At 41.4% G+C, this 13,923-nt stretch overlaps 1 protein-coding gene across 1 annotated transcript in view; it reads right to left on the minus strand.

The window, feature by feature from the left end:
* ST8SIA4 (ST8 alpha-N-acetyl-neuraminide alpha-2,8-sialyltransferase 4) overlaps window positions 1–13,696 on the minus strand; it is a 101,753-nt gene extending 88,057 nt beyond the window's left edge. The window contains 3 exon segments of the mRNA XM_052643983.1: window positions 6,200–6,331; window positions 13,286–13,644; window positions 13,646–13,696. Of these exon segments, the coding sequence (XP_052499943.1) occupies window positions 6,200–6,331; window positions 13,286–13,644; window positions 13,646–13,696 (542 nt within the window).
* Between the last annotated feature and the right edge of the window lie 227 nt (window positions 13,697–13,923).

The following is a 13,923-nucleotide window of genomic DNA, read 5'->3' on the forward strand; positions in this document are numbered from 1 at the left end:
CAGTATCTTTGCTGTGTTATAAAAAGTTAGCAGCAAAAATATTTTCCAACACAGGTCTCTAAATCTCTGAGTTTATATAAGTTCATTCTTAGGGAAAATTGATATTTAAAAAGTGGACTCTAAGAGTTCAGGAAAAAATAATGCTTAATGTGATAAATAAGTATTAAGTACAGATGATATTATTGTATGTATTATTCCAATGCTGTCTTACAGGCTCAACAGTGTTTGTTTTTTTTTTTAATGGAAGCAGTAACAATAGTAAAAGTACTTTACAACACAGAATACAAAACACCAATTCACACAGACTAATTGAAATATAAAAATGTAATCTTCTTAGATATAACTCAGAACAATTGTTGCCATAGAATTTGCTTTCTTAAGCTGAAAAGGGGAGGTGGACCTTGAATGCCTCCAGCTTATTCTTTTTCCTACATTGAACCAAACTTTTCATTTCTATGGGCTTAAACCTATGCTTTGAGTATTATCTGAGCTAAAATTCTTGGTGTAGGGTGAAATAAAGACAAAATAATTACAATGAGTGAAAATATTGATGAAAATGCTTGATATTTGTTTGGAAACAGTAAAGAAAATTTGGTTGTTTTTTTTTTTCCTCCCCAGTAGGTTGTATTTTTTAGATTATAGGTTTAATGTAATATAAAAATTATATGGATTTGCTAAGTCTAATTGTTGTTCAGACTATAAATCTATTGAAGAAAAAACCAGAACAAATAAAGTGAGGGGGTGCTTAGTTGTGTCCAACTCTTTGTGACCACAAGGACTGTAGCCCATGAACCTCCTCTGTCCATGGGATTTTCCAGGCAAGAACCAGGGGATCTTCCCAGCCCAGGGATCACACCAAGTCTCCTGCATTTCAGGGAGATTGCTTACTGCTGAGCCGCTGGGGAAGCCCCAGAAAGAAGAAAACTAGTGCTTAAATATAATTAACTGAACGTCATTGGGAGCCTGAAAAGCTCGTGTACTTATGTTGAACTGAAACAACATGTTAAGTATTACCAAGGGGAACATACATGCTTTGTTTAAAAGATAAAATCGACATGAATGAAAGCAGCTCGTTTAAAAAAAAAAAAACCTACTTTGGAAAGAGATAGAAAATTCCAATTTCTGGACATGGAAGCATGAATCAACAGAAGCTAACATTGAATATGCAGGCTGTACCAGTGTAAGCTTTCTTAATATGTGGTCAAGTTATTACCAGCTTTTTAAAGCAGAGAATTGTGTTGTCTGTGTGTGACTTCAAAAAACAACACAACGGAAGGGTTTCATCTGAGCCACCGAGGAAGCCGGGAAGACCTTACAGGTCTTTAACTGTTACTTTGTAAGCATAATGTAACTTCTGAAACCTTATTCGAAAAGCAAACACCTAAATTCAGCAACTGTCTTAAAGATAAAGATAAACTGACAGAATCAGAAAACATTTTTCACTTTGGGTAAGACTAAAAAGTTAGTCATAAAGATACTATTTTGTTAGGCAATGTTGGCTTAAACTGAAAGACTGGTTTAGACTGTGAAACCGACAGGAATAGATGCTATACAGAAACTTTTCAACTGAATTTTCAACTACAACTTCCCTTTCAACGTCACCCACCACTTGAAATAGCAGCTGCAGAGTCCTGGGGAATTAATTTACTAAACATTGTTTTCACTTGTGAAATGTTAAATATAGCTAACCTATCACCAGGTGCCACTCTTTCTTCTCTGTAGGTTTCCTGTCAACAGCAAGCACACAGCACACGTGCTGTGGCAGCTAAAATTTAATCTAAATGACATTGTTGACTTCATCAGTAAGTATTGTGAGGCGAATCTTACAGCTGGAAGGCATCACACGTTGAGAAACGAATTAGGTAGTGATACACATATATTAGGAATCAGTTTTTGCAAACTTTTGACTCTAGACAAAAATCACTGAATCAATTCAATTGTTTTCACTGAAAAAAAAAAGTTTAAGAAATGCCAAGTGTTTCATTACGCCTAGAAAAAGCAGACAATTTTTTGTCTCAAAAGATTAATTCTGCAAGGTAACGTGACTTAAAGCTCTGAAACAAACAAACAAACAAAAACATAACCTATAGCTTGTTGGAGAAGGACACGGCAATCCACTCCAGTACTACTGCCTGGAAAATCCCATGGACAGAGGAGCCTGGCTTGTTAGGGCTTCTGAGCTTAGGGTTCTAGCTGTTATAGGAAAGATATTCTAGTTAGTTTAAAATAAAAAAAAAAAATTCTGAACACAACTAAATGAAAAGGCAAAACTGTCTTTAAAAAGCTTGAAGAAAAGCCTGTTTTAGTTTAATTTACGCCTCAGGTAGCCATTTGATTTTTGGTTCAGCATTTGGCAATACTGGATGGATACTGTTATATTTTATTATGTTAGAGCAAAAAAACTCCACCTTGTGAACTTTACATAAAGATGCGTTGTAATAGTATGCACTTTTAGTATTGAACTTGAGCCTTCTAAAATATTATCTCTTAATAAGAGGCTCTGGTTGCACAGTCAGAGAGGCCTGGCTTTGAAGGATGACCAGGGAACTAATGCACTGTGAGACCCAAAATGGTCACTTACTGGACAAGTGGAACTGTACGTGGACCTTCTTCTATAGTAAATCAATGTGTGCAACAGCAAGTTATTGTTGACAGCTGAAGCACGTACAAATCTGCTGCTATGGTTAGTCAACCTACAAACTGTATCCATTGAAGAACTTTGATATATAATGACACTACCAGTTGAAGATACATTTGCTGACTAATCACGATGTGCTTATTCTGATCCTGATGAGCAGTAGCTGAGCTCATACATTTCTGCACATTTATATCTGGTATTGTAATTCTTTCGATTCCTATTCAACATATGAAAAATGAGGGAACAAAAAGAAACAACCCAAAGATGAAAAAAAAAGTCAAGTCACAAATGTTGGACATGACTAGTACAATTTCTCAGTACACTGTTCACAAATAGACTGACAACATCTGATACATCTTAAACGTGTCATTTCTTAGCTTACAATATAAAGAACAAGCTGCTGCTGCTGCTGCTAAGCCGCTTCAGTCGTGTCCGACTCTGTGCGATCCCCTAGACGGCAGCCCACCAGTCTCCCCTGTCCCTGGGGTTCTCCAGGCAAGAGAAAGAACAAGCTACTAACAATAAAATCAAGCCTTTAACCAAGCTAATTAGTTTAATTGTGAAGTTAGCTGTGGGATGCGTAAACTTCCCTCAGTCTCGATGAGTTTTCAAAGTACAATGAACTAATATACGAAATCATCTCTCAGATAACTCCCCAGAGGTACAGTTGTTTGATGAATATATATGAATCCTTTCTTGATGTGCATATGTAAGCAGCAGAGTGTATATAGGGCTGGAAGAATTAGTAATAAGAAAGAAAATCATGTTTACAAAAGTAGGGGAAAACAATTTATCTTCAGTGACTGTTTCACATTTTAATGTAAATAGATAAATAATTTATTAGGAATGTCACAAGAGCATAATAAGTTTAATGAGATTTCAAAAATGAGAAAGATTTGTAAGCACTGTTCAATCATGTAAGATTAAAATTGACTAGTTGTAATGTCTTAATCAAAAACTTCAAAGTAGAATTTTGAAAACACTTGTAAAATAGGCCCACACCCACTCACTGACACAAATTTAATGTGGTTCTTCATAAATGCTATAGATGTGGGGAAAAACAAAGGAGAATAACCAAAATTAGTTTTAGGTTGGACTTAAAAAGAAAGTTAAGCCACTAACTAGCTATTTTATATTCTACCTTTTTGTATATTAGGTGTCAAATTGATACTTACTAGTCACTACTGTGATAGGCAATTATATAATTTTTATAAACTGTATATTGAGCAGTAATGGTTTGATAAATTATTATTTCCTTGAAAGGAAGTGATAACTTTGTATGTCTTATTCAATATTTGCTCACTGTTTAATTGTTTACTTCTTTACCTGCTAAGGAGAACCATATGAAAAGAGTATTTACATTTCATTCACATTATGAGCTATTACAATTGAAAATAAATCACCCTTAAAGATATGAATGCAACTCTCATTAATTTGTAAAGTTGTAATAATAAATTGCTTGGGTCAACTTATATTAAATACTTTTAGCTTGAATACCTTAAAAACAGCAATAGATGGAGCCTCATGCCCCTAGGTAGTATTCATTTTTTCACAGATACTAAGAAGACATGGCCAGATTTATTGATTAAACTATTGTTAATTATGTATTTTTATTTATTAGACTTTATCTGATTTATTATTCAGCATGGTTAGATACATTCATTACATTAATTATTAGATATAATAATTATATTAAAGTATTTCAATTTCTGATTTTACTTTATTTTCTTTCATTACTTTCCTTTACTTGACCTACAGAACCTTACATAATTGACACCTTTCTCATCAAATCGTTCACAATTAAATGTTTTCTTTCTAGCCATTCTTGTAGGTCATATATTTTCTTTTTAATCACCCATGTCTCTCTCTCTGATCTACTTTTAAGAAATATTAAATCCTTACTCCATTCTAAACTCAAACACACTGTACTCATGGCCCCTTCTAGTTCCACATCCTGTAGCTTTTCCTTCATAATTATCTCATCTCTTAAAGGGTTTCTAAATGTCAATGTGGGCATAGGAGTATGAGATAGTAAGGATGACACTAGGTGGGTATCATGAGAAAACGGAGCCAAGGTGTAAAACCGTCCAACTGGAGATACCATGATTAGTGTTGGTTTCAGCCAAGGAAGTCTCAGGAGGAGTACAGGCCCAGAGTTATACATTTTTCAATCTCTCAAGAGAATATGAAAATCTGTACTTTTATAAGGAATCTGCTAATGTATTAGAACTGTTTGAAGTTTCCTTTTATCCACTGATTGCTGCACATATTCTACCCGGAAGACATTGATTTATAAACTGTCAGAGTTGTCCTACATCAGTCAGATGCTACTCATCTCCCTGTTCTTGTACTCTGCCCTCAAATATACAAAGTTCACCCTCAACTAAAAACAACCAAACATACACCACTTGACATTGCCAAGTGTCAGATTTGATTCCTGTTTCCACTCCAGTCAGACTGAAAGTTTTAAAACAAAGAGGTCTACCAATTCCTGCATTTCCATGGCACCCATCTCTTTTTAATTTGCAGCCACTCTTTCAATTTTATTTTAACATGTAGTGAGTGCCTTCGATGCAATGCATTCTATGAATTGCTATGCATACAGTGAAGATGAGGGTAGTAGATTCTTCCTTCAAGTGGCTTATTCTGCATTATATATAGATGTGAGGCAAGAAGTGAGGACATAGAAACCCAAAGAGATCAGCCAGCTTACCCCCTTAACCACTAAACCACTCTTACAAAATCTATATGTTAATATTCAGTCATTGAGTAATTAGCATTTTACCAATGCTAGAAAATGCAATGTTTTATTATGTAAAGGATGGTTGTTCTCTTGAACTTTTAAGAGTTCTGATTTACTGAAATGCTCTCATTTAAACATGCCAACCAACACAGCAAAGTAACTATAGTGAAAATGATCTTGTTTCCTCTATAATTAGGAAGGCCCTAACTTTCTTCTTAGTTATAGAATTATAACTGAATAAAACAAGATATAATGAATATAGATAGGTGCTGTATTTGATTTCAAGAGCTTATCTACATGAAAATACCAGAATCTTACAAAGAATAAACCTCTATTCTAGAAACCTTATTTGCTAATTTTTACCTGTTTAGGATATAATTATTGAATAAGTACTCATGGAGTAAGTAAAGTTTATTTATAACTGTTGGCAAAAATAGCAGTTGAATAGGCTCTACTTGTATCCAGTATGAGAAAACACAAGATTACTAAAGACTTTAGAGAAATTAAAGATAATTCTCAAAATATATGTCCATCCAGACAGAAGTTATGTTAAATATTAGGGTTCTGCTGAATGTTTTATTTCATTAGTATAAAGACAGTATGTTAAAAACTCTCATATTCATCCTTATATTTCTGACTGTATAGTGATTTCAGTCTTATGACTTCACATCTTTCAGTGAGCAACATTAAACACTGGTCCACTCTTACTGAAGTATTCACACTTAAATTATAAATCAAGCATTCAAGGTAAGTTTGCCAAGCCCAGTGTATTCTCGAACATGATGTGAAATTCATTATGCCTTATTAAAGAAACTCACCTTATTTCTAGGACCAAAGAGGAATTGATTTTCCAACCTTCTACAGAATGCTGGAAGATTGAAGAACCAGCCTTCCGAATGATTTTATCCGAACTATTGACAAGGGATCGACTCAAACACAGCTCACCTTCTCTGGAACAGAACACAATTAAAAGCTTTGTAAAAATAAGAAACACTTTGTGTAATATCATAATACCTGATTTAGATTATGGTGACAGCTTACAGATACAACATTCTCTGTATGTTAGAAGAAGACGTATGAGCATGAGGAAAGGTATTACGAAGATTAGGTGAATGTGACTTTATCAGGTAATCATCTACATTTATCATTTCACTTACTCTTTTTAAATAAAACTGGTTTCATGTAAAGAAAAGACCTTTGCGGTACTTAAAGGAAAAAATTCTCATCAAAGTTCTGCTCCCCTTTAATCCCTCCCTCCCTGCTGTGCTTAACAATAGAGACAGGATGTTTGGCCAGTTCCCCTGCATCTGGGTAACTGTGACTCCTAAGAGAGTAATTTTATTTCCACAGGAGCCATGAGACATAACGGAAAGAGCTTTTGTTTTGGAGTAAGAAGACGCTGGCTATCAAGTGATCTAGGCATGTTTGTGACTCTGTTGCTTGCTAGCACCTACATCCTTTGACCCTATTCTCTTTCCAGGCCACGGTGGCTTTCAGTTCAGTTCAATTCAGTTGCTCAGTCGTGTCCAACTCTTTGTGACCCCATGAATCGCAGCACGCCAGGCCTCCCTGTCCATCACTATCTCCCAGAGTTCACTCAGACTCATGTCCATCCAGTCAGTGATGCCATCCAGCCATCTCATCCTCTGTGATGAGGTGGCTTGAACCTTACCTTGAAAACTGCAAAAATATTAACTAATATGCTTCGACTTTGTGAGGATTAAATGGGACTCTGCACGTGAAAGTAATTTATAAAACAACTGAAGTGCTAATTCTGAAATAACATTGGTCTCAAAAAATCTCAACAATGAAGTGCTTTCTGATAGTTGTTTGGGGTGGGGAGATAAGAGATTGCAATTGGGGGAATACTCATTCAGTAGTCATTATTACTGGTATTTTCGGTTACATCAAAAAATCAACTGTGCTGCCCCCACCAATCAACAGCATGGGGCAAGTATATCATGAGGCATACTAACAGCAGGGGTACTGACTGTAAGTGACAGATACCTATGATGGCATTTAGGCCCTTAGGGCCTTTATAGTTGAAACTGTTCATTGTTCAGTACACTATTTCTTGGCGTTTTATTGATGTAAATCCAGACTCAGAGAATAAAAAAAAAGCCTCCTGTCTATGGCCTAGCCCTTTCAAATCTGTATTTCTTTACATGTCACCTCTTAATTTTTTTTTTTTTTTTTTTTTAGAACTCAAGAACATAGTTAAAAAGCAGCATGGCTATTTGCTCAGTCACAAAGTCTAAATCTGTGTTTATTATGTAGGCAATCCTCCCCTACTATCAATGGAAACACTGCCTGTGCAACAGCTGCTAGATGAATTCTGTAATTGGAGGCTTATAGTTTGGTATTTTGGTTTGCATTCTTTTTGAAACATGTAGTTCCAATTTGAAGCAACTCAAAGCATCAAATGCAACTACTCCCTGTAAAATTTAGAAGTCTATAAAAATTAATATTTTAAACTGTTCTACTGATGAAAACGATACACTCGCATGCCTAGGCATGGCTAATAATAGTCATTTTATAGAGGTCATTTAGGATGTAAGGAAACAGGGTGCAATTACTATTCAGTGGCCCAGAGTCAATTTTTGTATTACATGTCTAATCATGATAACTATATATGCATGAAAATGTGGATGTACAGAGTTAACCTTCATACTTTTGGAGATGTACTTCCAAGGGTATGGACACAAATATTTCTAGGGGTCAGTATCTTTCCAGTCTTCATCTTGTTAATACTTGGCCTGTCAATTCATCTTTTTCTAAACACAGATTGCTACTGTCAGGTGAGGGTATGGCTCCTCAGTTTCTGTCTCACAACGAAGATTTGGAGTGACGGACATTAAAGCCCCCTCTGCGAGTCACAGTTCTGGGGTCTTGGACAGGCTGTGTTATAGCTCTCAGGTCGCGAACGGACCATGTTATAGCTCTTAGACAAATCAGTGTTACAGTTCAGTGTTACAGCTCTATTTTATTTAGAAGATAGCAGGAAAATCCATCTCCGAGGCGTGAGGGCACTTCGGTCCAAAGATGCGAAGAGAAGAGTGCCCCAGTGCACAGGGGCAGGAGACAGAGAGCCCTTTGGCTCCTCTTTTTATTATTATTTTTCTTCCCCCTGGGCCTGCCATACGCAGATTTGGCTTAGTCAGGAATGCTATTCTGCTTGAAGTCCTCACTCTGGTCCTCGGACCTTCCTCTGACCTTCCTCTGACCTTCCTCTGTTCTATTTTTGCGGGCTTTTCCCTTCCTTGTCTTTTAGAACCGCCATTTTGGACTCCTTTTGCCTATTCTAATTAAAATAACTTTTTGCCACCAATAAACTTTTATAGAAGTAAGCTGGCGTGTTAAATACCTGTGGAAAATTGCTTTACTGACAGGTAGATAAAGATACATTTTTATAAAGCAGAATGATTGCCGCAGTATGGTATGCAGCCTTTTCAGAACTGCAAAGATTTAAAGAAGTGCTTTAAAAGTTTAAATCAGTTGTATTAATATATTAACGAAATGCTGCCACATTACTCTGCCCTTTGAATTGTTTTGTTTTCAGTAAACTGGTGATCAGCCAAACTTCAGACTTTTACTACTGGAAAGTATTTTGAATGAAAGTATCTACAACCAGTCACACTTGAAGTCAGTGGAGCTCATGTGTGAGAAGGCCAGGCTTCCAGCAATCTGAGGCTCTGGAGCAAACTTCTTTGTATAAAGTTAAATGAGTCCCAGGGGGTTCTTCACTTGTGACCTTGGTAGTACTTGGTCTTGGACAAGCCTTTTCCTTCCTGTGAATGCAAGGCATGAAGGATGTTGCCACCCCCTCCTAGCTTCTCATCCCAGATCCAAACAGCTGCACTGAAAACATTTCTTGCATGGGCTATATACAGGAAGGTTCAACATGTACTTCTAAAGGGATAATTACACACCATATAAAAGAAATAAAGCAACATATAAAGTATTCCTGCTTATACGCAGCTAAAACACCCACTTAGATGGCCATCCGTGTAATACCAGGGATAAAGTTAGTAGTTATGTTACTAGACTTTATAAATATTTTTCTCTTTGAAATATGAGTTGCCAGGCATCGCTATAATTTATTCTATTAATTCTGCTGTACCTAATACATAGGATTAATTCAGTTTCATGAAATTAGGCACCCAAAAGCCCTGTATTCACCTCATTGTAAACTCTTCTCGATTTGGCTTTGGGATCTGTTCTCTTAGGTTAAACTTCCTATTTAAAATGAAAATGTAAGTTATTTACGCAAAAAGAACTTGCATCAAACTAAGCCTCAACAGAAGTAGCAGGCAGTTTTGTGTTTTCATAACCTAAGTGTAAAACAACTAAAAAACAATGAAATGTGCTAACTTAACTTACAGCATATGGCTTTTAGTAGAATTCCAAATATAACATATGAAGTAACATGCAGATTCTGGTTTCCTGAGTTACCAGAGGGTGTTCTACTCTAGAACAAACTGGAATGAACACTGCTGACAACGCTAAAACACTCTTAAGTATGAATGCTTATCTCCATTGTCAATCCTAAGTTTCAGAACTAATACTGGAGGTAATCTAGTGAGACAACCTACAGTGCACAGTCAAGTGAAAAAGAGATATCTAGATAATAAGAAAAGTAAGTTAAACTGCCATTTAAAGTCCACCATTAAAAAAGTATGTGGCAAGTTTTAAGGAGTAACACACACAGCAAATGTCTATTTGGTATTAAAGTTTGTTACTTTCCCAAATGCATTATTTCATTAAATGAGTACACCCACATAATTTTATCTGTAGGATCTTTAAGTTAGCATATTTCTAGTTATATCCAAAGAACACAGTCAGTAAAAGAATATGCCAACTGAGAGCAAATGCCATTTTCCCTCATTAAGTAAAAATATCAGTTAAGAACAGAGCCCTTTATATCCTTAAGTGCCCTTTCAGTTAAACTTTATTAACTAGCCAACAGATCAGGCAATTAATAGGCTAGCTTTGAAAGAAACAATTCTGAACATCCAATAATTACTCGACCTATCCTTCAATTCTTGCTTATGGAATGATTCCATGCTGCTGGAATTCCTCTGGAGATGTGTGAATGCGGTTGCTTGGTGTGGGAAGCTGAGCGGCTGTTTCCTGCTTTTCCTTCTGTGTGGAATGACCGCTCGATCCTGGATATAAGAAGAACCAGGTCACATCGACTCTAGGTAGGACCTCCAGTGTTAAAAGGCAGGCAGGTGGAATAAAGAAAGTAACTACCTGTCTGCTGCCAGATGGAAGCAGGGACGCTAAATCCGAATCCAGAAGGATGTTCTAAGATCCAAGGACTATGGAATTGCCCTTCACCGAATCTACGGCCTGCTCACAAGGTACGCAGCGGCGCCCCCAAAGGTCAGACTCCTGTTTACCTCTCGGGCGATGAACGGGCTTGGGTTCAGGCGGCCAAACCGCCGCGCTGGGTTACTCATCTCCAAAGAAACCAGCCCCTCCACGTGGCTTGGGTAGAAAGAGAGTCAATGAGAAGAACCGTTGTTTGGGATGAGTCAACCCCGCCACCAGGAGCACTACTCGGGGGAGTTGAAATAATCAGCTGCTATCCCCAGCTTTTCAGGGGCACGTTTCAGCCGAGGGGAAAGCGCTGGGGCGAGGGTGGGCTGGGGGGGACCAGCTGTCCTCCCGGTGCGCCCTCCCACCCCGAACCCCGAGCAGCGCCAACTCCCAGGTTTCAGCGAGGCGCGGCGCGCGCCGCCCCGCGTGGCCGTGATTGCGGGTTTTAATTAGGGAGGAGGCGCGCGGGGGCCGACTGGAGCAGTAAAAGTTATTGTTTTATTTGTAAAGGGGGCCTGATTCTTGCAATAGAGGCTGGTTCCTCTACCCGGGCGGGCAGCTCTCTCGTGGAGGGGGGCCCGGAGAACCCCGGTTTCGCGCGCACCCCTCTTCCTGCCGGATGCGCCAGCCCCGCGCATCCTCGGAGGGACGGGCTTGGCCCGGAGAAGGTGCGAGAGAAGCCCCCCGGGGCTGGCCCGACCCTCTAGCCCAGGTCGACGCCTGCTCGCCCTCCGCCTTCACTCCCCTCCCCTTCCTCCTCCTCCCGGGCGCCCTGGGCTGCGCCCACCGGCCGGCAGAGGCCACAGGAGGCATGTCGCCCAGGAAAGGGGGAGCATCCCAAGACTCGGGGTGCGCCCCGCCTTCCTGTCGGCGGGTTACGGAGGCCTGGGGAGGGGGCCCCCCGGGGTGCCCCCCACCCGTTCCTCCCGCTCGCGCCCCGCAGGATGGCCCGCCGCCGAGGCCCCGACCCTCGGAGTCCTGGCCGAGGACGCGGCCGCTTTGTCTGGGCTCAAGGCGCGTCTGCGAAGCCCACCGAACCCGGAAGATCACCGAGAGCCTCGACCCCCCACCCCCAAGCCCAGCCTCAGCCTCTCCCCCTCGGGCGCCGGTTCACCACCTCCCGAAAGACCCCTTTGTCCGTCAGCAAAGCCCCAGGTCTACCCAGGGATGCCCACCCATTCACCCCCGCCCCCTCTCCCCCGAGTCCTTCTCTGACAATCGAGCCAGGCTGAAGGTTCAAGCCACCCCTTCCCAGTGTTAAGGACCTCACACAGTTCGGGGACCCCCCTCCCCGAATAGCCCATTTGGAGATTTATTGAGGCATAACGACCATCCCGCACATGCCTCTTTGGCTTTTTCTTTCTCTTCCAGTCCCCTTCGACTGTACTTCTGTGTTAATTTTCTATCAAAGAACAGCGTCTTCTGTACAGATAAGCCGGCTTTTTGTTCACTTAAATTCTCATTACTTAGGGAAGAGCAGGAATATTAAGAAATGGAGTGCGTTTAGTGTGTGTGTGTGTGTGTGTGTGTGTGTGAGTGAGTGCGCGCGCGCGCGCGCGCGTGTACACACGTTTTAGCTGTCCTGTGCCCCCGCCTCCCCGCCCCAGCGTGCAAGGGTTCTATCTTCGTCTTCATCTTTAGGGAAAAGAAAAACCAGGCTGGCATCTCTGCCAGTGTGGAGTTTCCGATAGCGACAGCAGACACCTCCGGATGAGGCAGGATTTCCGAAACAGGACTTCGAGCAGAGTTGACAACCAGGGGTCACATCCTCAGGAAAAAAAAGAACGTTTCCAAGCTATGTAAGCAACACAAAGTTGCAACCACCTCCTGGGTAAACTTCAAAGTCACAGAGGCTGGGGAGAGGGAGGAAGGAAGTGTGATATTTAGAGAACTGACTAGGGTGGAGGAAGATTCTGAACTCATCTAGACAAACTAAAGAAAAAGCAGAAATCTAGTCTGTGTGAAGTAGAACCCAGTTTCCAAAACTGTAACCATGACGCCCATGCATTTGACCCACGGACAGCAAAGAAGCAAGTATCACTGGTTGACCTGGAGTTTCTAACTCAAATAATGATACACAGATCTACTCGACGCCAAACAACAACAACAACAACAACAAAAACCAACACACAATTGTAAAGAGGAGACGCATTTCCTACTTTCTGGGCTTTAACTTCAGCCTTTCAGGAAGCCAGTTTCTGCTGGTACCTCCCTTTAGAGCTAGCACAGAGAAAGAAGGAAGGGCAATAAAGACATTTGGACCGAGTTCTGCCCTGGGACTAAAAAGGGCAAGGGTGCCCGTTCTTTGTTGACACTCTGCGGGGACTTCTTTGGCTTGCGAGCCCCGGCACCAAGGCAACTGTCACTATCACCGCGCAGGGCAAGTTGAACTCCTACTGAGAACCCGCCGTGGAGAAATCACACACCTCAACAACATCCTTTGTTATTTACTTCACGAGACTAAGCGCTCACAGGGGGACCCCACCGCTAACACGACCCCAGCGCTCACTCGACCGCTTCTAGTCACATCTCATTCGCGGCTGGACTTGTTGTCAGACCCTAGAATGAAGCTTTGCATTTACCCGGTGAGTTGCGTCCCCTGGCGCTCCCCGGTCCGTGCCATCTCTTTTGTCTTATAAAAGATCAGCAGCAGACTGATCGTGCAGATCGTGCACCTCTTCCTGATGGAGCGCATCTTGGGTGCCCGGGAAACTCCTGGTGGCCCCAGCTCCCTCACCTCCTCTTCACAGAAAGATTCCGTTCGGGGGAGAGGGAGTCGCGGGGCGGGGGGGCAAGATCTGTAAAAGCCGAGGAGACCGTGGAGCCGGAATCTCCCCAGCTGGTCTCGAGGGTCCTCTGCGGCCGAGCTCCGGCTGGTACCCGAGCGCTGCGCGGGGCGCTCTCTCTCGCGGTTCCCTCCAGCTCTGCCGGGGTCGGTCCAGCGCCTCCTCCCTGGGGCTTCGGTTCCTTTGCAGGAGAGACACCTTGTGCATTGGAGGTGGCGGCCGCTTCTGCAGCGGGGTTCGGGGGCGTCACTGGCCCTTCCCTTTTTGCTAGCATGGAAATGATGAGCAAAGCCAGCCAATCACGGCGCCGAGGGGGCGGAGGCTGCTGGTGCCTTCGGTCTCCGGCTGCTGCTTGCAGAGTAACGTCCCCGGCATTGCCTGCGCGGTGCGTAGAGAGGAAGCTCGCGAGCTCAGTCGTGTACATACACAGTCGC

Source organism: Budorcas taxicolor, chromosome 7 (assembly GCF_023091745.1).
Source record: "Budorcas taxicolor isolate Tak-1 chromosome 7, Takin1.1, whole genome shotgun sequence".
Classification (NCBI taxonomy): Eukaryota; Metazoa; Chordata; class Mammalia; order Artiodactyla; family Bovidae; genus Budorcas; species Budorcas taxicolor.